The following is a 22992-nucleotide window of genomic DNA, read 5'->3' on the forward strand; positions in this document are numbered from 1 at the left end:
TGCAGTGTGAGTTTGTGGTTGAGATGTTGTTGAGTGGATGTGACTTTGCTGCATTTAAAACTTAGATTGAGCCATGTGACTCCGAATCCATCTTTGGAACAAACACAAAGACTGTCAAAAAAGGAAAAAACCCACCAAGAAACACTCCCCAAAAGACACCCTGACACAGAAACTTAGTTCAGTTCTGGTCAAGCTGAAACATATGTTAGGAAAAACGTTTGGAGGATTGACTGACACACTGAAAGATGCAACTTGCTTACTGGTCTGGATTTGAAGGATAATCCATTTTCTACTGGAGAATTTACACTTTTCTTTTCCCTGCCTCCCTCTGACAGTGCTTTGGAGAAAAATATCGTGGTCCCCATCAGTGATGCAGAGGAAAGGACAGGGAGCTTTGCGAGGATGCACTGAGCTTTTGTAGCTGGAAGCTATATTTTGTGTTGATAGCGTTATCCCAGATTTCAGTCCAGAAACTCAATTATGTAGGAAATAACTTACTGCAGAAAGTGCTAAAGCCAGTAATCCAATACTAGGCTTTGCACAGCACTTACATATCTCATCTGTGTTACTGCCTCAGTCTGACTCGGTGATAAATGACAAAAGCAATAAAGAAGGTGCTCATCAATCCATCATGGTCTGGAGTGGCTGTGGCTTGCTCTCTGTAAGTTTCCTTTTTAGGTGATTTTTCATTTGATATTGCTTAGACTTAATATGTTCCGGTGTTCCTCAGCCATCTTCTAGGCTAATACCCTCTGGTTCTTTCCATCTCTCAACAAAATTTTTCGGGCTTCCTCTGTTAAGTTTCCCACAGACCATAGTTCTTGCAGTGCTGTGCTAAGGGTCTAAAAAGCCTTTTATTCTTTCTTGCAGTTTGTGTGGGAGATAAATGCCTGACTAGTTATTTCTTTTTGATAAACAAAGGGCATTGAACTCTGAGGTTTTCACCATAGAACATTTTCTAAGCACTGTACTGAGACATTTAACAGCGTTTTCTTAAACTTGGGTAGAGTTTAGGTCAGAAGTGATCTCAGTATTAGAGGCACTTGCCTGTTCTGTTTTCTGTGATGTTTACCTGCATTAGCTGTGTGTTTCCCCCTGGTTCAGGTTTGGTTTCTCTTTGGGAACCAGTATGTTTTCGTAACACCTCCCCTTTCTCTAGAGGTGGTGTGCATTCCTTCTTTATAGATGTGGAAGTTTGTATTACAATAGGATGTAGCACATCTTACTCAGCAACAGACAACTCTGTGTGTGATTACTCTGTCCTCCTTCAGTTTTAGTCATCAGCAATTTTTTTTAGTAGTGATGTTACTTTTATTTCAATAAAATGCCTGATACCATTAGACAGTATCCTGGGGGTTTCCATGTGAAAAAACCCCATTAAGCAACCACTTTGCACTGGCAATTGCTTTATAAGAAGGGATGTGTTATGTACAATGGGCATTTATTACCCAAGTGTAGCTGCTGATCTTGAGGTGGGGTCTTCTGCTTATAGTACCATGGAGGATGACATGCAAGGTTTTTAGTTTTCGTTCTCCTCTTGGCGTTTTGTAAGAGATGTTTCAGTTGATTTTGCCCCCCGGCTTGTTCTGAATTCCAAGTCCAGGGGTAAGGAATTTTGCTGCATTGTTTCCAGTGGGTTCCCTGTGGGCAGGGTCCTTGTTGCTTGTCTGTTTTCTCCTCTTCGATTACATGCTCTTTATAACTCGTCCATAACGTTGCTTTTCTGCTTACTATCCCGTAGAAACCTGGTTCTGTTCCTGATTTTGGAGTTCTCTTCTCAGGTGGCAGCTTTGAATCATTTTTGAATCAGGCTGTCCCCAGATGACCTTTAGTTTTGGGTTATGTCACTGATTTCTTCCAGAGTTGTTTCTAACATTGAATTTCATCAGCTCAAACTGTCTCTTTCTGGGCTACTTGTTGCTCATTAGGACCATCCTGAGCTGCCTCAGGAAAATCCCTTTGGCAAAACTGCTTTTGCAACACCTACTGAAAACAGATGACTAAGGTACATTCATGTATTTAATTTGACTCATTTCCAGTGCAGAAGGAACAGGATGTATGTATAGCATATAGACCTTTCTAATTGGTAAAATAATACGTCCTGATCACCTCCTGTTCTCCTGCCCCCCTCCCCAGCCTTTTTGTTTAATAGCACCTTTCAGTTTTGAGAGAAGGCTGTTAGGAAACACTCCCAAGCAGAGAGCAAAAACTAACATTTGTATATCACAATGTGGTCAGGAACTAAATGGAAGTGTACTTCTTCTTTTCTAAATGTGCCAGCACAGTATTCTTCCTTTTAAACCGTATTGTTGCCTATTGTTATCTCACTTGTGGAAGTTTGTTATTCACTAGAATATAGTCAACCTGTAATTTAACTTCCTGGTTTTGTTTGAATATTTTTATTCACTTAGCTCTGGAAGAATGTTAGTTTGTGCATGTGTGCGTATATATACTATACATATATATTCACTTATATATATATATATATATACATGTGAAGAACACATGTATTTGTATTTATATATATTTTTGTTGCTTTTTCTCTGTTTAAAGTTGAATATGAGTGATTTACTTGGAAGTATGTTTAGGATTATGAATGTAATATGCTGATATTATTCACCTGCTTGGCTTCTTTTTAAATACCACTCGTAGGATATAAATGCCGTGCCACTTGCTATGTAAAAATAGTGTTGTTTAAGATCTAAAACAACTAAAAATGAGAATAAAAATTACTGTATTTGACCACAATTTAATCCGTCCCTGGAGTTTCAATATACAGAAGACTGCTAGAGACATTCTGAATACTCTGCTAAACAGATGTGCTTGGGAGAAACTGAATGATTTGAACTTCAGGTGTTAAAATAGGAGCAGTGTGTTGTTCTGCAGGGTAGTATTAGATTACAGTGGCTAGGGAATAGGACTTCGAGTTTAAGTGCAAGAATATGTAGTAAAAAAATCTCTGTTCCTCATTGTATTTCTTTCTCCTCGGCAGAATGTGTCACATTTTAATGTCTTGGTTTGTTATGATGTAATTCAGGAAATGAGTCTGTCCTTTTTCTGCAGTACTTTCTCTACAGTGCGTGGAGATAAGAACTGGTACACCTTGTTAACCAGCGAGCGTAGGAGTACTCCTCTAACCAGTTCCTTAAGTGTTTCAAACAAAAATACTTCCTCAGTGCTGAAATCGTTGTGTGGTTGGGAGCTTCAAAAGAAGGCAGAAGAATACAAGGAAATTGCTAAGATTCCTCTAAGCATGAAGAGGGCATGAGGGAAGGATCTGAACATAAAGTGAAAAGGCTAGTCCTGTTTGAGACTGTGGATGCTCTCTTTCAGAATAAAAAATGTCTTTTGTGAGAGGAAAGATTTTCTTCAGAATCTAGTTAGGATGCCAGACTGAGTGTAAATCATCGCACATACAAATTTGCATGGGAAACTGATTTGGACTAGCAATCCTGGAATGTATCTGCTGTAGAAAGAAGCCCTTACACTTGAAACAAGGGTGTGGGTTGAGTAGCATGACCTAGGAAAAACTGCTTTTTCACATTAAACCTCTTCTCAAAACAGTGTTGATACTGAGGACTGGAAAAGCTGCTTTCAAACTTCTTGGATATTCACAAATATTTAGAGAATTTAAGTCTCAAGACACTTCTGCAAGTTGATGCACAGATTTTGGGTGGCCGTGGATACCGTTGGATATATTGGTCGCATAGTACCGCAGTGGGACAGTTGTGCCTGGTAGGTGTGCACGTGAGCTGTGAGCAGTGTGTCTGCACTCGTTGCTGGAGAGTTGTCATTGGTGGTAATGGCAGCCCTTCCAAAAGTAATCACAACCCCTTTATCCTAGAAGGGGTTGAAACTTGAGGAAAATGGTGCTTGCAATTATGGTTGATGCTCCAACCCTCTGTCTGGATGCTGGGGAGGCTTAACTCTGCAAATAGAAGATGCTGAGTGAGAAACTGAGCATGTGACCCAAAATGAGGAGGTGTGAAAGCAGAGACATAACCTTAAAAACAAAAACAAGTGAAAAGATTTCTGTTTTGGTTCCTGTGCCATTGACTTAAATGCTTGGAGTTTCTCCTGTGAAGAAGAAAAGTTAACCTGTGCCACATGTTCCCAACAGCACCTGGGACTATCAGACCTCCACAGTTGAATCCTTTTCCAGAAACAGGCCAAAGTAGGAGGTAAAATACTGTAATGTTGAAAATACCCTTCAACACAGCTGAATATTGTTGTGTCCATTCTGCTTTTGACCTCCCTTATTCTGTTCCTTTTACCTTCTTTTTGCTCCAGAATAGCTCCTGTCTTGGCAAGTGCCTTGAGATTTCTTGAAGCTATTGTATTTTTCATTGAAGTGTATTTTCTTCAGGAGGAGCAAATAGATTATTTAAAAAATAAATCTTCCTCCCCTTCCTTTCCCAAGTCTGGAAAGATAATGGAAGTATATTATGCTTATTCAGTACTTTTGCTCAGTGTAACTTTTTTTCTAAATACGGGCTTATGGGAAGCCTTAAGAACCTTTCAGCATGCATTGGTAATTCATATGTATAAATTAATAGCTAATTATGTTACATAATAAATTAAGAGCAAGTGCTACAAGAACTTGCCCTGCCAGTCTGATTAAAAAAACCACAACAAATAGCAATAAAAACAATGAAAATAAACAAAACCTTGAGCTCATTTGGTCCCTGTTTAGGAACAATTTATAGTTTGTCAGGGGTAGATTTTGAATTTTACTATTTTGTGAACGGAGCTATTGCACCTCAGAAGTTCTGGTGTACTCATAAGTGCTATATATACCTTGACACTGCAGGCTTCTGTTCTCCAGATAGATGTAAATGCTCAGCTTCTATGAATTATATATGATCTTACTCATGTGAAAGAGACAGTTCCTTAAATTCAAGATAAGTATAGTCCTGAGTCTCATCAGTGACTCAAGCTCGAAGTGGTGGAATTGAAATCCTCGCTCTTTGTGGATAGGAATCTTTTAAAAATGCTTGAAGTTCATAATGAAATTAAGAATGGTGATTTTAAAAAAAAAAAAAGTAGCTCGGAGATTAGCACCTTCGGTTTGCTAGGCTTTCTGGAAATAGTGTGTTGTGGGTTTTTTTCCCTCTGATTCACCACTGTGTGAATCATTTGCCTTTAGTTTCCTGACCATGTCAATACCCTCATAGCAACCAAGCTGAAGAAAATACTGAGTGTACTTACCCAGCTGGCACAGGACCCTGTTTCTTTGCTTTTTTGCCCCTTTTTTTTTTTTCCCCTCTCTTCTTGCCAGCTCTGTTTTTCACTCAAATCCTATAGTTCTGTACATTTCTGTCTGTGATGCAGCTTGGAAAGGAAGCTGTATAGGAATGAGAGGTAGAGGTTGCTATGGCAACTGGGGTGTTTTTGTTGTGTTTTTTCCCTTCACTTGTTTTGTTTTGTGGTGATAGGAAGTGTTGAGATGCCCTAGATCATGCAGAGATTACCCAAGCTAAAAGAGAAAGAACACTTATACTTATATGGGGTTACATACATTAATAATTTGGCCTACGTTTTATTTGTACTTAGCGTTTCTTTTAAAAGTTTAACTGTGCCATGGAGGTAGGTGGGTGCTATTGTAGCCAAGATTAGCAGTGTTTTTTATTCTAGTCTCTTCAGGATCTTTTATTATGTTTTTATGTTCTGTGTTCAGCTTTTAAGAGGCAAGGTGCAAGGAAACGCACCTCCTAGGGATTGCAACCCTCCTGCTTGCTGGTTACATCACCGAGTGGCAGAGACTGGTTTTATGTAAAATGCTGCCAGCCTCTCCTTCCTTGGTCCATTCAAAGGCTTATGTGTGTTTTGGAGGGAATTCTTGGGCTTTTCCCCCCCAGAGCACTAGGCAAACTCATCGAGGCTCTGTGTGCGTGGGGTGCATGTGCGGTGTTGGTTGTGTGCCCCTGGTGATACCCCCCCGTAGGTGCAGGACTACGTTACGGCTGCTCTGAATGCTGTAATGTTGAGAATGTCTCCAAATCTTTGAGTATTGTCAGGGATCTCAGGCAACTGTGTCACCATCACAGTTTTCTGCCAAAATGCCATCATGGTTTATGAAGTCCTACCATGCATTAAGTTCTGCTATGATCCGCTCTGTTTAGGTGTACCTCAAATTCTTCTTTTTCAAAGCTGAAGGTGTGCCACTGTTACTTCCCCTTTGTAAGTGGGGAGGCAATCTGGCTTGAATATGTCTAAAATTGCAGAAGTGTTAACAGGACTGATTTTTGTAGGAGACATCTGTATTGTCCACCTGGGTTTTCAGAAACCAGTTATTGAAGTATGACATTGACACTGTGGCGTGTGAAGTTATATGTGCTATACTGGGCAACCAGTAATAGCAATGCAGGAGGCCACGTATGAGAGGGCTGGAAACCTGCAGGGTTTATGTAAGTTCCCTAAGCATAATAAAGTTTTAATTATAAGGATGCTTGCAGTAAACATCAAATTGTTTTAGTGGATTTTCCTTAAAATTGAGGGCTGGGTCAGACTGCCTTGTGGGTTTTGTTGTGTTACTCTGTTCTGAATACTGTAAGCTGTAGCTCTTTGTTTTGACCAGTAGCTGTGAGTCAGCTGGAGAGTGCTGATAAACAATTGACAAAGTTTCTCTTTGTAAAGCATAACCCTGAAAGCAGTGAACTGGAGAAGCTGTTGCAGACAACAGCTGCAGGGAGTTAAGTACCATGTCTTTAGCATTCATGTTACTGGTGTGCGTGTCCTACAGTAGGTGGTTCTGTGGTCCAGCTGGGTCTTCCTTGTCACTCTCCTGGTTTTAACCATTACATGTTTCTCTGCCCCTGCTGTCCCATTTCACTTACTGATGCTGCATAGCTGGCACCTCTCTGCTCTAGCCACTGTTTTTTATCTATGGTTCAGTTGATCGCATGGGCGATCTGCAGCAGAAGATGAAAGAGGCTCCAGCTTAAGACAGAGCCAGGGTAAAAGACTGATGTTTAAGTGGTCTCCAAGAGGCTTGTCTGTAGTGGTGTCTGGTACTTGATTTTCTTCTTAGCCCCGTGGCATCTTGCTGAAATTTTGAGTTGGATGTCATTGGAAGACCTCTCTTTTCCCTTCAGGGGTGTTAGGAGCTATAGCCTTTCACTGAAGGTGCAGTGAGGGTGATCAGAGGTTTTTCTGTCAGACTTCCAAGCTGGCTTTACCCTTTCTAGCTGTGTAAAAGCTGCAGTCTGGAAGACCTGGCAAAAAGCCATGACTGTTACATGGGCTGGCATCTGGTTTGTATGGGCAACCTTCATCCTCTAGCCTGTACAAAAGAGCTACTGGAGTGCTTAATTGTTTGCCCTCAGATAGATGGATTTCTGTGGTTCAGAGATGACTTCTCTTCAGGATTCCTCTCTTCAGCATCACTGAGTACCACTGCTAGCCCCTTAAGATTGGGAGCTTGTGACTCCTCCTCGCTGGAAGGAGTCACAGCCATCCCAATGGTCTGTGGCTGTTGCATGGTGGGTGCGACTTCCCAGTAGTGCATTACCATGCTAGAACCATGCAGTGGAAAGACGAATTCAGTGGACAGAGGGCAAAAACTGTGTCCCTCCAGGCTCCCTGTGCAACTCCATGTTGTGAGTAGGGTGCCTCTTCCTCTGGAGGATCTTTTTTGTGGAACTGTCAGGAGATGAGTTGCTGAGCTCTCTCCTGATGTTGTAGCCCTCTTGGAGATTTCTGGTTTTCCATCAGTGAACTAGTGCCTTGTCCCAGGGTACTGTCCTGTCTGTGGCCTAATCCTCAAGAAAAGAGGTGGTGTTGGTGCTTTCTGGATCTGAATGCAAGTTTGGCACTAGCCATCTTACATCTGTCTGAAGAAGAAAAGTCCCTTAATGTCAGGGACCTGTTCTGTGCTAAAATCGTGTGCCTTTGAAATTTGGCACCCACCTTCATTTCATGGGTAGGAAGTCTGATCCAGCTGTCTTTCAAGAGGGAGAAAGTAAAGTCTACACAGAACTCACCTTTCTATAGAATTTCACAGAATAGAATCATAGAATGGTTTGGGTTGGAAGGGACCTTTAAAGGTCACCTAGTCCAACCCCCCTGCAATAAGCAGGGACATCTTCAACTAGATCAGGTTGCTCAGAGCCTCGTCCAGCCTGACCTTGAATGTTTCCAGGGATGGGGCATCAACCACCTCTCTGGGCAACCTGTTCCAGTGTTTCACCACCCTCATCGTAAAAAATTTCTTCCTTATATCTAGTCTGAATCTACCCTCTTTCAGTATAAAACCATTACCCCTTGTCCCGTCACAACAGGCCCTACTAAAAAGTTTGTCCCCATCTTTCTTATAAGCCCCCTTTAAGTACTGAAAGCCTCCAATAAGGTCTCCCCGGAGCCTTCTCTTCTCCAGGCTGAACAACCCCAATTCTCTCAGCCTGTCCTCATAGGAGAGGTGCTCCATCCCTCTGATCATTTTTGTGGCCCTCCTCTGGACCCGCTCCAACAGGTCCATGTCTTTCCTGTGCTGAGGGCTCCAGAGCTGGATGCAGTACTCCAGGTGAAGTCTCACCAGCGTAGAGTAGAGGGGCAGAATCACCTCCCTCGACCTGCTGGCCACCCTTCTTTTGATGCAGCCCAGGATATGGTTGGCTTTCTGGGCTGTGAGCGCACATTGCTGACTCGTGTCCAGCTTTTCATCCTCCAGTACCCCCAAGTCCTTCTCCACAGGGCTGCTCTCAATCCCTTCATCCCCCAGCCTGTACTGATACTGGGGGTTGCCCCGACCCAGGTGCAGAACCTTGCACTTGGCCTTGTTGAACCTCATGAGGTTCACACAGGCCCACTCCTTAATCCTGTCAAGGTCTCTCTGGATGGCATCCCATCCCCCAGGCATGTCAACCACACCACTCAGCTTGGTGTCGTCTGCAAACTTGCTGAGGGTGCACTTGATCCCACTGTCTGTGTCATTGGTGAAGATGTTAAACAGTACTGGTCCCAGTATGGACTCCTGAGGGACACCACTCGTCACTGATCTCCATCTGGATATTGTGCTGTTGGCCACTACTCTCTGCATGCGACCATCCAGCCAATTAGTTTCATCGAAGCCTGTATTCAGCCAGGCCATGTTGTTATTGGCCATACTGTACAGCATGGAAGGAGTGTGGACTGCAGCACGTTAAGTGGAGAAGGTGGACCCCTCTTCTTTTTATAGGTGCAGCTGGTAGGGTGTCTAGGTCTTCTGCTGGCTATCGTTATGACCTAGAAAAGCCTCTTGACCAAATGGAGATGGCTGCTTTTGCTACTGTGGTATGGCTTGCTTGTGCAGTTGTTATTTGCTCCTTGGAGTGCGAAGCCCTGGTGGAACTGAGCACACAGCATAGGTGCCTTTGTTGTCTCTCCAGCTGTAGGTGCTCTAGCTTTGCCTGCTTAGCAAGATTTAGGAAAACTGCTCTGGGTGAAGTCAGGAGATGGGAGGATGGCAGGGGGCTTTTCTGACAGGTGAAGTTCTGTTAGTTCATTTGTCAGTATTGGACTTACTGTACCAGGGAAGATGGAGAAGCAAGATAGTTTGTTGTTAGACTTCAGAATGTTTACAGCCTTACTGGTGAGAGAGTGAGAGGTCCTCAGGGTAGCCCAGGGGCTTTCTAAGGCTACCACCATTCAAGCAAACCTGCTATAACCAAATTGGTGCTTTTATGACTGATGGTTCAATTATATCATTGAGCTCATTTGACTGTTTCATTATTCAGTAACTTGTCTTGTTTTCACTTGACTTGTTGCTATGTGATTTCCTAACAGCATATCTGAAATGCAAATGAATAGGTATGCAGATGTGCTGCCTTGAAATTACAGAGCTCAGATGTTACAAAAACACTTCTTTTGGGTATCTATACCTATAAATAGAGCTTGCTCTCATGTAAACAGTTCTGGAAATATGAAGTACAATGCAATCCACATTTTGCGGGGGGAAACTGCATTTTTATCAGACAGGGTTGTGCTGGTTTTGGCTGGGATAGAATTAATTTTCTCCATAGTAGCTAGTATGGGGCTATGTTTTGGATTTGTGCTGAAAACAGCGTTGATAATACAGAGATGTTTTAGTTCCTGCTGAGCAGTGCTTACACAGAGTCAAGGACTTTTCTGCTTCTCACACCACCCCACCAGTGAGCAGGCTGTGGGGGCACAAGAAGCTGGGAGGGGACACGGCTGGGACAGCTGACCCCAGCTGACCAAAGGGCTATTCCGTACTGTATGATGTCATGCTCAGTATATAAAGCTGGGGGAAGAAGAAAGAATAGGGGGGATGTTTGGAGTGATGGCGTTCGTCTTCCCAAGTAACCATTACACATGCTGGAGCCCTGCTTTCCTGGAGATGGCTGAACACCTGCCTGCCCATGGGAAGGAGTGAATGAACTCCTTGTTTTGCTTTGCTTGCATGCGCAGCTTTTGCTTTCCCTATTAAACTGTCTTTATCTCAGCCCATGAGTTTTCTCACTTTTACCCTTCTGATTCTCTCCCCCTTCCCACTGGGGAGGAGTGAGCGAGCGGCTGTGTGGGGCTTAGTTCCGGCTGGGGTTAAACCATGACAAGTGTATATGCTGGTATTTCCATTTAAAGCAGAAGCAGGTATGGCTGGTTAGTTGGTAAGATTGGAGAGTCCTGGAGAGAGAAAGGACCTGGCAAGTACAAGTGATCTGTAAAGATGCTTAGTAAATGTTTGTAAAACCTTAACAGGTTTCTCATTTCTTCTGGATTTTCAGAGGAAGAGGATCCACAGTGTGGTCTCGTTGAACTGTAAGACAATCAAAGGCCCAAGGTTTCTCACCGCAGTGAGGGAGGAGGGTGTTTTTAATGCCTGACTTCTTAAAGCTTTCAGAGATTTTTCCATTCCTGTCTTGCCATTGTTTGAAATGTTCTGGGAAGACCAAAGCTTATAGTGACAGCTTTCCTGGTGACATTTAGCAAGCATTGCACAACAGACTTCTAAACTTAAATTAGGTTGTGTTTTTGTCTGAGAGAGCACACCAATATTGCATACAGGTCTTTGCATGTTTCTGCTGAATTGGGAAATAAGCTGGCAAGGTCCATGTACTGCATCCAGCATTCCTTTCAGTGAATAGTTACAGTATTCAGGCTGGCCTGTGGTCATGGTCCTAAACAAAAAAGCTAAATGTGTCTGTGTTGGCAAGCTTCTACAATGGAAAAGGAGCTCAAAGCTGTGTAACAAATGTAAAAGTTAAGTCCCACAAAATTCCAGTGAAAAGAGAGCATTGCTTTTAAGTTACTTATGAAAATAGCATCTCCTCCATCAGCTTGAATGGTCCTGTCTGTATAAGCAGTCTGATAACAGTGTGTTTTATATAATAATTTAAAAACATTGGGATTAAAAAAAAAAAAAGTCTTCAATCTGTGACTACTTAACCTTTCCTCAAAGGCATTTCCTCAAAGCTAGTGTCTTCTAATTATCAATGGATCTCTTCCGTGAATGCAAAGGTGGTCCTGCTGAGCAAATAGCCTGCTTGCAGGACCGAGGACAACTTCAGAAGTGAGTGAAAAAGCCCCTGAAGGGCAGAAGCACTGTAATATTAAGCCTGTATTTTGGTTTCTGGCGTGTCAGGCACATGCTATGGAAGAGCAGGAAGAGAGGAGAAAAGAACCTACTTAGTTATGACCAAAATAAACCTTTGTTTTGATAGAGTTAGACTGACTTGGCCTGAATTGTCTTGGTGCTGATACGCCCTTTAAGTCCCATTGATTCATTGTTTGGAAAGTAGAGACTGTTATTGTTGTCTTGCATAACAGCTTTGAAGCTTTGGTTTACTCCCTGGCTTTGCTAGATTTCTTGTTTGTTTTTCTCTGTCCATCTATAGGCAGTTGTCCTTAGTCCTTCCATCTTTTAAGTACACTGCAGTAGCTATGCTTCCTGCACTGGGCATCCTGGCCATTGTGTGCATGGGTGTACTTTTATTAAACTAATTTGAGCAAGCTGATTCTTCCATGTTCAGCTCTTCTGTACCTGGCTTCCTTCCCCAAGCGCTTGTAACCAGCCTCTTTGTAAACCAGTGCTGCTCTTTCATGACTGAGAGCCTTGGCAGAACTGATGTGGAAGCTAAGACATCTCTACGAATGCTGGCAAACAAAATGGGAATTTTGGAAGCCTTTCCAAGTCCTGGACTACAGCAGTTTGGTTTGGTGATCCACCAGAAGGCAGAGGGCTCTGCTGTGTTTCAGGGTAGCCCAGGGGAAAGTGGCTGGACTGAACAAATGTTTGCATCCCTTCCTTAATAAGAGGGCTAATAAGGGAACATCTTGTTTTCTCTTATTCTAGTAGTGATTGCCAGTGCTTTTAAAAAAGAGCTGTTTTCTCTTGCTGAGCACTTTTCCCCCCCTTTCCCCCCCCCTTTCCCCCCCCTTTCCCCCCCCCTTTCCCCCCCCCTTTCCCCCCCCCTTTCCCCCCCCTTTCCCCCCCCCTTTCCCCCCCCTTTCCCCCCCCTTTCCCCCCCCTTCCCCCCCCTTCCCCCCCCTTTCCCCCCCCCTTCCCCCCCCCTTTCCCCCCCCTTCCCCCCCCCTTTCCCCCCCCCTTTCCCCCCCCCTTTCCCCCCCCTTCCCCCCCCCTTCCCCCCCCCTTCCCCCCCCCTTTCTCCCCCGCTTTCTCCCCCGCTTTCTCCCCCGCTTTCTCCCCCCCTTTTCTCCCCCCCTTTTCTCCCCCCCTTTTCTCCCCCCCCTTTTCTCCCCCCCCTTTTCTCCCCCCCCTTTTCTCCCCCCCCTTTTCTCCCCCCCCTTTTCTCCCCCCCCTTTTCTCCCCCCCCTTTTCTCCCCCCCCTTTTCTCCCCCCCCTTTTCTCCCCCTGTGAGAGGAGGGGTGAGAATAACCACTTGAAAGACTAGGTAAGATTTGCCACTTTATGTGTTGGACATCAAGCACCAGGCTTCTAACTGTAAGGACTTTGGAGGACGTAGAGTTGGCTGTGCAGAGAGGCTGTCTCTCCTGGGTGGGTTTTTGTAGCAGGTTGGGCTGACACTTGTCAGGAACACAGAAGGACAGACTAGCTGAGCTCTTGAGGTCGCTTGTTGTAAAAATTAATGTGTTACCTATGTGCTTTCATTACAGTTACCTCTGGGACATATTGAGATTCATGCCCAAAGTAGTAAATATTCTTGTAGAAATTATTTTGACAGCGTAGGTATGTGGCACAGAAATAACACACTGTCTAAACTATAACGTGAATGTTTGACGTCAGCTGAGCAGAGTTGTTAACTACTCTTCTATCTTTCTCCTTGGAATGAGTTTTGGTTTGCAGATCTGAGAATAAAAGGATGGAAATCCCAATGCTTCCCTCATCGTTTGGGCTCAGGAATGTCCTCATCTCTTCCTTCCTGGCAGCTGTCTTCTCAGGAGCAAATCATGCAAGACCACTAAATTCCCACAGTCATTTGTTTTGATAAATGCCAAGACTTTTCTGTTAATTGCTGAATTTGTGGCATTCTCAGGCTTGGCATCTGGAGTAGGAGAACATTTTGTAATTGTGAGGAACATTCGTATTCTGAAGAATAGCTCTGACTTTGGGGAGAGGAAATGCCTCTAATTGCAGGATAGGTTGCAATAATGGCTTGATGTAGCATAGGCAAATCAAATACTCCCTCTTGTTCTGGACTGTTGGCCCCTTATGTAAGTTTGTAACATGTGGAACAAAGATTTGTAGTAATTGTGTCTGTTTAACAAATATGTATGTTGCTAGAAGCACTGATTGATATCTTTTCTCATCACTAAACTTTACAGAAAGCCTGGGAATGTTTTTGAGGGTATAATTTACCCCTAATTCATTATTTCATCTTGATAAAAACAAGATGTATGTTACATGGTCTAATTTATAATGTGGTGTATTGAAATAAAAGAATTTTGGCTTCTGTAAATTGTTGTGCTTTAGCAAGCTGAAAGGAGTCATGCTGATTTACAGCATGTGAGAGTCTGACCTTAACTCTTCAGACTATGGAGTTGGATGCACTGCACTCTTAACAGTAATGCTGTCTACAGGAGTTAATGAAAATGAAAATTACTGAAAGTATTGAAAAGGAATTGAAAAAATCACCCTGCTGGAGTGAATTACCCCTCTGGAGTAAATAGCATAAGCTATTATTCTTTCTGTAGTACCTCTTGCATTTAAAACATAGTCGCATTTGCAATGAAGCACAAAGCTTGAAGCTGCCCTGCATATCCTTTGTGCTGCTCTGAGACGGCTGCTAAACTTGACAGCTCTGATTTCTCGCTGAGTTTGGTGGTCTGTTGCACCAGGCATGTGGTAGTGTAAAAAGTGCCTGTGCTGTTACCTTCCCAAGGAGTCCACCTAACCCCAACAATTCCCTGGAGAAACAGCCACAGAGTCATACTCCTGGTGCTCGTCACCCTGGAGTTTGCAGCCAGGAGACAGGTGGTTCTTGGATCCATCCGCTAGCAACGCGGGCTCTGACCAAAGTTATCGCAAGGTGCACGTCTGTGATCTTGTCCTTTTGCCACCTGTAAGGAGCTGGACTTTTTGTGTACCCCTTCTCTTCAAACAATTGCCCCTCTCTTGGGGCAGTCAAACTTGGGGCAATTGTGGCTTGTTGCAGTCTTCTCACGGCTAAGTTGGGAAATGTGTGGTGGGAAGTGTTAAGGGGCATGGTCCTGTTTTTTTTCAGAGACCTGCCTGCTTTCAATTGGCATAGAGCGTTGCTCCTTGCAGCTGCTGGGATTTGTTCAGAGGGAAAAAGAAAAATTTGATTACAGATGAGTTTTGTTTGATGTATAAAATGCAGTAATGAGCTGTCATGTGAAAAAGGAGAGCGAATCTCGGAGCGTCGGGGTTTATGATAAAAGAATGGAAGTTGCCTTAAAGCTGGAGATGGGGAAAGCATAATTGTACCACCTGCATCTGGTCCAGGAAGCTGTTTATAAATGTGTTTGATTTTTAAAATGAATACTTCAAATTTTTAAGCCTAAAATGTGTGTGACTAGAGAGAGACATTCCAGTTCAGGGTAGGATGAGCAAAGTTGCACTTTAGATACCTCATGAGGACTTTGTCTGTGTTTCTCCATCTACTGTGCTTCATCTTTTTTTAAAAATAACCTTTTAAAGATGATGTGTGTTTGGACAGGTATCATCCATAACACTTGCAGACACCTGTTGTTGGGAAAAAAAAAGCTGCCCAATATTTAATCTGGTAGAAGCTTTTTTTTTTTTTTTTTGTCCTGTATAATTTCCACGTACTCAAGAAAATGTAGACAACATTTGCCTGGCCACCCAAAGGGTAGTCCAGTGCCAGAGTCAGTTGCTAGCCATAACCACAGCCTTTTCTTTGTCTTGTTTTTCTGAGAATCTTAGCAGAAGACAGATATAACTAAAGGTACTGTGCATGGAAGGTTCCCTCTGGAACTGAAAGTTGGCCTTCATGACGTGTGAAATGCTAAAATAAAACCACACTGACTGCAGGCCTGGGTTTGGGTGGCAGACAAAAGCGATAGAGGGAAGCAATGAACTTGAAAAAGGTTGCAGGTGGATTTGTGGCAGCAATGTCTTAGTAGGGTACATGCTACTCAACTGTCTCATTAACAGCCCACCACCCCCCCTACAAAGGCCAGTAATGAGCTGAGGGTTCACATTGGACATCAGCTGCTGAGGATTGCAGAAGAATGGTTTCAATGAATTAATTTTAATCTACTATTTTATTGCCTGGGGTCAATGAATGTAGTGTGATGTGTGTGAAAGGGGGGAAAAATACTCTTACAAGTTGATGAGCCTTGAGTCAGCTTTTACAGATCAGGCAAGAAATGAAGTTAGAGTTGTAATGATGCGTCTAGGGAAATATGCATCCAGTGTGTAATTGTCAAAAAAAGGCAAACTGAATACTAGGCGTTATTAGGAAAGGAATGGGGAGGAGTGGCGCAAAGCCACCTCTGTGCCACGGTATAAACTCACAGTGTGCATGTACTGTCTATGCAGTGGCTGAGCTGCTGTCAAGTCCATAGGAGTTTCATGCAGCATTAGATCTTCAAGGAGGCGTTTTCTTTTCTTTTTTTTTTTTTTAATCCCCCTTGTAATTCTTTCATGTAATCTATGCAAATTTATAGGGCTTTTTGTAGATGATTGTAGAGAGTTTTCATTTATGTAATACTCCTACATATATCAGGCCATTCGGTCCAGTAAACTCTCCAAGACAAGGACTTACTCCAAGTCTTACGTTTAACAAGATGCTCCAGAGAACTACTGCTTTTCATTTAGTTTTATTTATATTCACATTAATGATCTGAGTATGTTCTTTAATGTATTGCACTGAAATTTTTCCAGAAATGAAAAATTTATTGTGCCCTCATAGTTGGGAAAACCATTCTGAGTTACTAGGCCATTCCTGGCTGAGCTAACGGTTTGTTTTAAAAACAAGAATAAGCCCTTTAGTCAACTAGGTTATTCAGTAATCTATAACCTTTGTTAAAAGATTAGAAGAAACTTTGGCCGGCGCTTGCTGGGAGTTACAGTTTGTGCAGGTGAGCAAAACGCGAGCGAGTGAGTTACGGCACTCACAGGTAATGCCAAACAAAATGAAATTATGATTTGCTAAGTCATCCAGACAGTATTGAGGAGTTGTGGTGTTGTCACTTCATGTCAGGGTATGAAATTTTCCCAGTGCTGGCTCTGTGACGGGCAGTTGGCCAAAACACTGTGGTGTTTCTTGTGAGTTACTGAAGTTTGCTGTGGGTCTTCCAGGCACCAGAGCACGCAGGGTGTGCATGGAGAGAGCGCTCGGCTGCAGGAACTTGCCTCTGGCTCTGGGTGCAGGAGCTCTCTGAGAGTCCTCAATGTGACCTGTTGCAATGAGAAGGGTGCCACAATGAGAAGGGAACGAGTCTTAAATAAAGACTAACATATTAAAATATAAATTTACAAATAAATCTATGTTTGAAAAACAGCAAAACTGAATTATGGTGAGTATCTCCTCAAAGAGGAGACAAAAGTAATTTGCAACACCTTCTAGGATTTTGCTCAGGACTGGGTGGTCTTCTCCAAAGTGGGAGAAGATTGTGTGTTAAATTTGGTATTTCATAAGCAATTCTCACCCAGCAATCATTTGCATGGGACACTGATATATTGCTAGTCTGTACAAGACATAATCCACCTTTTTCTTTTTCCCACTTTTGGGATCTACTTTGAAGTCTGTCTTGAGGGCAGAGAGAATAAGGGTTATATGGAAAAAGCGTGGCATATTGGAGGATGAAAATAGCCCTTGCTTTGCTAGCAAGTGTTAAACAGCTCATGAGTTATAGCAATGCCCAGCTTTTATCTCCTGCGTTCCTAGGGAGGGCTGGAGGGAGATGTTTTCTGTTTCCTTGCAAGTGTATGTTGGAGAGCTACTGGCTGTATGTTCAGTCAGTGTTGCTGTACGTATGCATTGCCTTTTTCTTTATTAAATTACTACGTCAAACAAGATGTGATAGCGGAAGTGGCCCTGGGAAGTGAAGGCTCATGGGCAGAGGCTGCTGTAAAGCCACATCTTGTGCTCAATGTGGACAAGGAGCAGTCCTGTGGTGCCTCATGGCCACCTGGCTTCTTGCTGTGCATTGGGAATATCTAATTTTTCATATGAATGAAGTCGTTTATTATTGAGTAGAGGAGGGGAGCAAGGGAAATTTGTCAAATGCAGTTGCTGCTGTATGCCTGACCGTATAGTTAGGTGCTCAGAAAGACCACATGAAGTCCCCCAAACCTGCAAGTAAACCATTTTGTGGATTCTGTCAATGTCTCTTGAAATCACATCTGTTCATCTTCCCTCAGTGTTGTATAGCTTCATGCAGCTTAAATCTGGATATAGATGCCTTGTCTTCAAAGTCCAGTTTGAAGGTTGCAGGCACTCTTTTCTTCAGATACACCTCAAGTGTTTCTCTCTCCCTTCATCCATGCTGTTAGATACTTTTGGCAGTGCTTAAAATGCTTAGTTAAAGGATGCACTGAGCACTCCAGCCTTTCAAGCCTGACTGCAACTGTTAGTTTTGTATACAGTATCTGAAAGCTGCAATGGAAATTGCTTTGTTTTGACTTAGACAATCCATAGATGTGTCTGCTAGTAGCTTGTAACTGAGTTTGTATGTATGAAGAAATCCTCTTCCTATAAATAGAACAGCTTGTCCTCTTCCTTTTCCTTTAAACACTTTTTCCTCAAAATTTTGCATTTCATCTCCTGAAACTTCACACAGTGTCTTCTGGCTTGTTTTTGTTGGTGAAAGATCACCCCTTAAAAAACACCAAACCTCTCTGGGCTGTCAGAACTTCAGGCTTAATTGTGTTGCCTTTCTGGGACTACTGATACAATTTAGGATCCTCCCCCCCAGTATTGTTCATGCTTCAGTTTGGCTTGCTGTCTCTTTTTTTTTTTTCCCCCCCTCTCCTTTCCTTGAGGAATGTGGAAAACAAAAACAAAATGGTGACTCGTAAGAGTTAGCTCACCCCCTGAGGAATTTTGTGGGACACAAAAAAGACACGTAGCCAGAGCGCATCCTCCCTGCCGAATTGAAGGCATGTGACAAGCAGAGGAGGTGTGTTTGAGTGCCTCCTGAAAAATGAGTGAAAATCTTCCATGGAGAATGTTACAGTCTGTGTTTGGGCACTGCTGATCTGCCATTTGTCTCCTAATATTCCTTAATTTGATTCTTTGCAAATGCTTCAATCTTTCCCTTGAAATTTTAGGAAATTCATTATTTTGCGTGTTGTCTTTTTCTGTATGCACTCAGTCAAACAATTAAAACTTTTATGCACCTTCCTATTTTACTCCTTGTCTGAAACCTTCATTCACCTTTTGATTTCACTGCTTGTCTGAAGTTGCTGGTTTGAATTCTTCTGTAGTATATTTTTCTGTACCATGTGACTGTTTCCTCAGCTGAACCATGAGATGCTGTCTTTATGCAGGACCATGTTTTGCTGCTTCTGTCACCGCAAAGAGAAAATTGAATAGTATTGTGTAGTGACCTGAGTTGTCTGAATAAATGGAGAACATCTCTCAAGGTCCATGCCTGTGGAAGGAGCCTCACTTGTATTGGCTGGTTGGGAGCTGCCTTCTCTGAATTCCCGGAGCTGTTGTGTAGGGCTTGGTTAACTTGTGTATTGAGTTACTGTCTGTGCACTGAAAATAAAGCTAGTAGCTACTTGGAGATACTGGTCTTGCAGACTTCAGTTGCCTGCTGCTTCTTGCAGATTATAAGTTTCTGGGAGCGATCTGCAGTGCCTTGCTCTGTTCTTTCCTTTCTAGTCCGCCCGCTTCTGAACCAAAAAAATGAGGGAAAATGGTGCCATTTCACTGAATTTTGTTAGTCACTGTTGCTTTCTCCTTGACCAGCTCTCACCCCTTTTTGAAGTTCTTGACAGCTGCCTGTTTATATTTGAAGCCTCATATTGTCGCTTTTTGTGGGTTGGAGCCATGAGAACCTTTGTCACCATGCTTCTGCCTGCAGAGGTCGGTCCCCCTCACCCAGCCAGGTTCAGCTGAGTTTCGGGCACCACCTGTGAAACAGTGAAGAGACTGCCTAAACAAATGGCTGGGGCAAATGTCTTCTGGCGGTGGCAGGGTGTATGTCATAAATTTCAGGCTAGTTGGTAATGGGCAGGTAGCTTTTCTCCTGCAGCCTCTGCAGACCTGCTCTCACAGCAACCAGCTGACCCTCCTAAAAGCATCAGTAGAAATGTTGCGGAGACCTGAGGAAAGAGTAGGTAACGTCTGTCTGCATCCATGTTGTGATAACATACGTAAGTATGATAAGTGTTCACCAGTTCTCTGTGTGGGATCGTACCTGTTTTCTGGAGCAGGAGATGCGTCTTTCCTCTGCCCGGACAATCACTTTGTTCTCTTTGATCTCATCTGTGCTGATGGGCTGCGTGCTCCTTCCTCCGTAGTGACTGCCTCCGCAAATGTGTTGGGCATCTGCATTTTCAGCTCTGAGAATCTGTTGTATCATCCCTTCGTTGACTGTTTCCACCCCTTATCTGCCACATTTAGTCAGGAATGCTCTCAACACTTCGTAGCACTCAGCAGAAGGTTTGGATCTGCTCTGTTCCCACCTTCTTTCATCAGTGCAGTAGTCACTCTATGTTCAACCATGGATGATGAATAACACGTTTGTACGCAGTAGTGACTTGCAGCGCTACTGCTGCTTCTTTTTCTGACTTGCAGACTAATGAAAAACAGATGTCTGCCTACTGCTCACATTAAGATGAGCACCAATGTGAAAGGGGTCATCCTTCTTTTTGTGCCACCAAAAGGAAAGGTTACATTGCATGGACTGGCAGTAAGCCACATTGAGAAGTGGACTGGGATTTTAATGCTTTAGTTGGCATGGGAGAAGCAGTGTTGTGAAATCAGAAGTCAGTGAGCTGGAGAAGGAGGAGGAGAGGAAAATTGTCTGCTTTTGATGGCACTAGCACATAGAACCAGTAACGGCAGTGGGCTGCAGATGGGAAGCTTGAAGCTCATGGCATTTTTTTCAGTTGCTGGTGAAACTTAGGAGGTGGTACAGCATGCTTCCGAAAAGCAGGGACATGCAAAAACCTCCTGGTACAGCAGCAGTTGTCACTGGCAGGTGATCTTCTGCGCAGGCACTGGGAGAGGTCTGTGCTTCCACGCGAGGAGTCGGGGCCTGAGCATCAGTGTAAGGCTTCACGCTTGAACTGGTAGAGAGTAATTCTGAAAGGAGGAGGAGACTGAAGCCGTAGCTGCATGACTTATTAGTTCCTAATTAATGTGAGGTGGTGGGAGTGAAATAAAGAATCCCTTGTTTTCTTTGCACAGCTTAACGTCATGTAAAACCATGGTAAGAAGCTGTGGAAAATATCACCCCCATGAGAGATGACTTTTTCAAACACTGTCTTGCTTGAAAGTGTGCTTTGTGGAGCTCAGGTGGAATTCTGAACCTGTTGCTTCCACGGTAAAAGAAATAATTAGTTGCTCTTGACTTTCAAAGCTGCATGCAACCGGTGACCTTTAGTTTAATCTCCTTCATCCATTACGCTCAGTGTGTAACAATACTGTGTTTTCCCCCATTTATTCCTGTCACATGCAGTAGCTTGTAGAATAATGCACTTTCAAACATGTCCATCTGCTTTGGCTACATCAAAGAGCTGTTTTGGACTTCAGACTGTTTAAAATCTCTTTTGAAATTTAAGAGCTCATTTTGGTGCTTCTGGAGAGAGAGTGTGGGAGAGCATGGCTTGCTGTAGGCCTGTAGTGCATTTAATCACAAGCAAATGTGATTAAAAAGATTTCTTCCTAATTGTATTTGACTCTATATGATTTTTTTGACTGTTTTTCACAAAGTCCCTTGTTTATGAAGACTTGCTTATGATTCTTACTTTATTTCTGCAGTTTGCAACTTCATGTCTCATGAAAAGTGCCTCAAGAATGTCAAGATACCATGCTCATGTATTGCTCCCAGCCTTGTAAGGGTGAGTAAGCGCACACTGCCTTGTCTCTTTCTTGGGATAATAGCACAAATTTATCACTAACGAACATGGTGTAGTACAGCGGTGGCTTGTTAATATTGTAATGCTTAAATCAATTGTGTTAGTCATCACTGAGACTTTTACAGCTGCTCAAAGGTAAAGTTACATTTCCTTTGAAAAGTCCCTGCTATGGGCAGCTGTAGATAGTCTATCTTTGAAGAGCAGTTACTTGCATTCTTTAAATGTTTCTAGATGTTCTTACTTGTGTGTCATTACCTGGAAGCCTCGCAATAATGGAGTGGGGTGACTGATATCAGTGCTCTCAGAAAACCATACTGTGTGTCACACTAAGGAAGAACTCTGTTCTTCTCTGTCATACTAAAGAAGAACCACATTTTTTACAGCAATTGCATCTTACTGGGAAAATGCTAAAGCTTCTCTGCCTGGGGAAGGGGCTGTGTTTGGCTTCTATTAATCGCTGCATCTTAAGAATTTGCTTGTTTATTGTGTCCAGAGAATAAAGCCATTGCATTAAAAGCATAGGATTTCAAAGCCAAAAAATCAGAGGGCAGGACTTCAGTTGATGGTAATAATTCAGATTTATTTATTTTGGTAATTAATAAATTACTTGCTTTCAGATGCCCTGTGACTTTTTCCTCCCACAAGACTTCATGCTTAAGAGATTGCTTTTAAAGGGTGTGAAAGATGAATCAACTTTAAAGATAATAGGATGCAACTAAAGTATTGAAGTTACAATTGAGGAGAAAACAAAGTGTATTATTCACTTGGGAAAGGATGACAGAAAAGGAAAAAAAGGGAAGAAGGAGATGAGAAACTTATTAGAGAAGTAGTAAAACACTACAAATACCTTAATGAGCCAAATGCGAAAGTCAAATGAGACATGGCTGTAAAATCACAATCATGTGTACTGCAGACCTCACTGACTAAAAGCATGTTTACAGGAACACATTGTGTAAAGCCGGGAATCTGTGAAGGGGAGCTGATTCCCTTCTTTGTATTCTAAAAAGCTTTACAAGTTCCCTTATGTTGTGGAAACCTATGTGGGGGGGTGAGATGGGAAAGTTTAAAACAATATGTAACTCGAGTTACAGGAATTGGATAGAGAAAAATTAGTCACTCATTTTTCTTAAATTTGGTTTGTCTAGATGGTAATGCTGTTAGGCTTTGCTAAACGCTTCCTCTTGCCCACATACTTTTCATCTTGAGAGGTATAGCTTAGGTGGCAAAAAGGTGTCTGATAAATAGAAAGTTGCCAGTGAAATAGTAAGAAATATTGCTCTAAGTCTCAGAACCCACAGTAAAGGGACATGTAGATAGTGAGAAATGCTATTACTAAGAATTAGCATCTACTACTGTTTCAGTATGCTGGTGATCAGTCATTGCAGCATGGGAAAAGGAACGATGAGTCAGATGATACAGGTATCTTTGCAAGGGCCTTTGCAAGGATGGTACAAATCCAACTGGGAAACATTCATTTAATTCAGAGTGTCAGTTGTAAACGTTTGTGACTGCTTCTTTTGTGAATTTGCTCTAAATTTAATTCATTTTTC

General features: G+C 42.8%; 1 protein-coding gene across 1 annotated transcript in view; it reads left to right on the plus strand.

Annotated features, from left to right (window-relative positions):
- DGKQ (diacylglycerol kinase theta) overlaps positions 1-22992 on the plus strand; it is a 103809-nt gene that overhangs the window by 5297 nt on the left and 75520 nt on the right. The window contains exon 2 of the mRNA XM_075526761.1: positions 21345-21424. Coding sequence (XP_075382876.1) covers positions 21345-21424 — 80 coding nt within the window. The remainder of the gene's footprint in view (positions 1-21344; positions 21425-22992) is intronic.

This window comes from Mycteria americana, chromosome Z, assembly GCF_035582795.1.
Source record: "Mycteria americana isolate JAX WOST 10 ecotype Jacksonville Zoo and Gardens chromosome Z, USCA_MyAme_1.0, whole genome shotgun sequence".
Lineage (NCBI taxonomy): Eukaryota > Metazoa > Chordata > Aves > Ciconiiformes > Ciconiidae > Mycteria > Mycteria americana.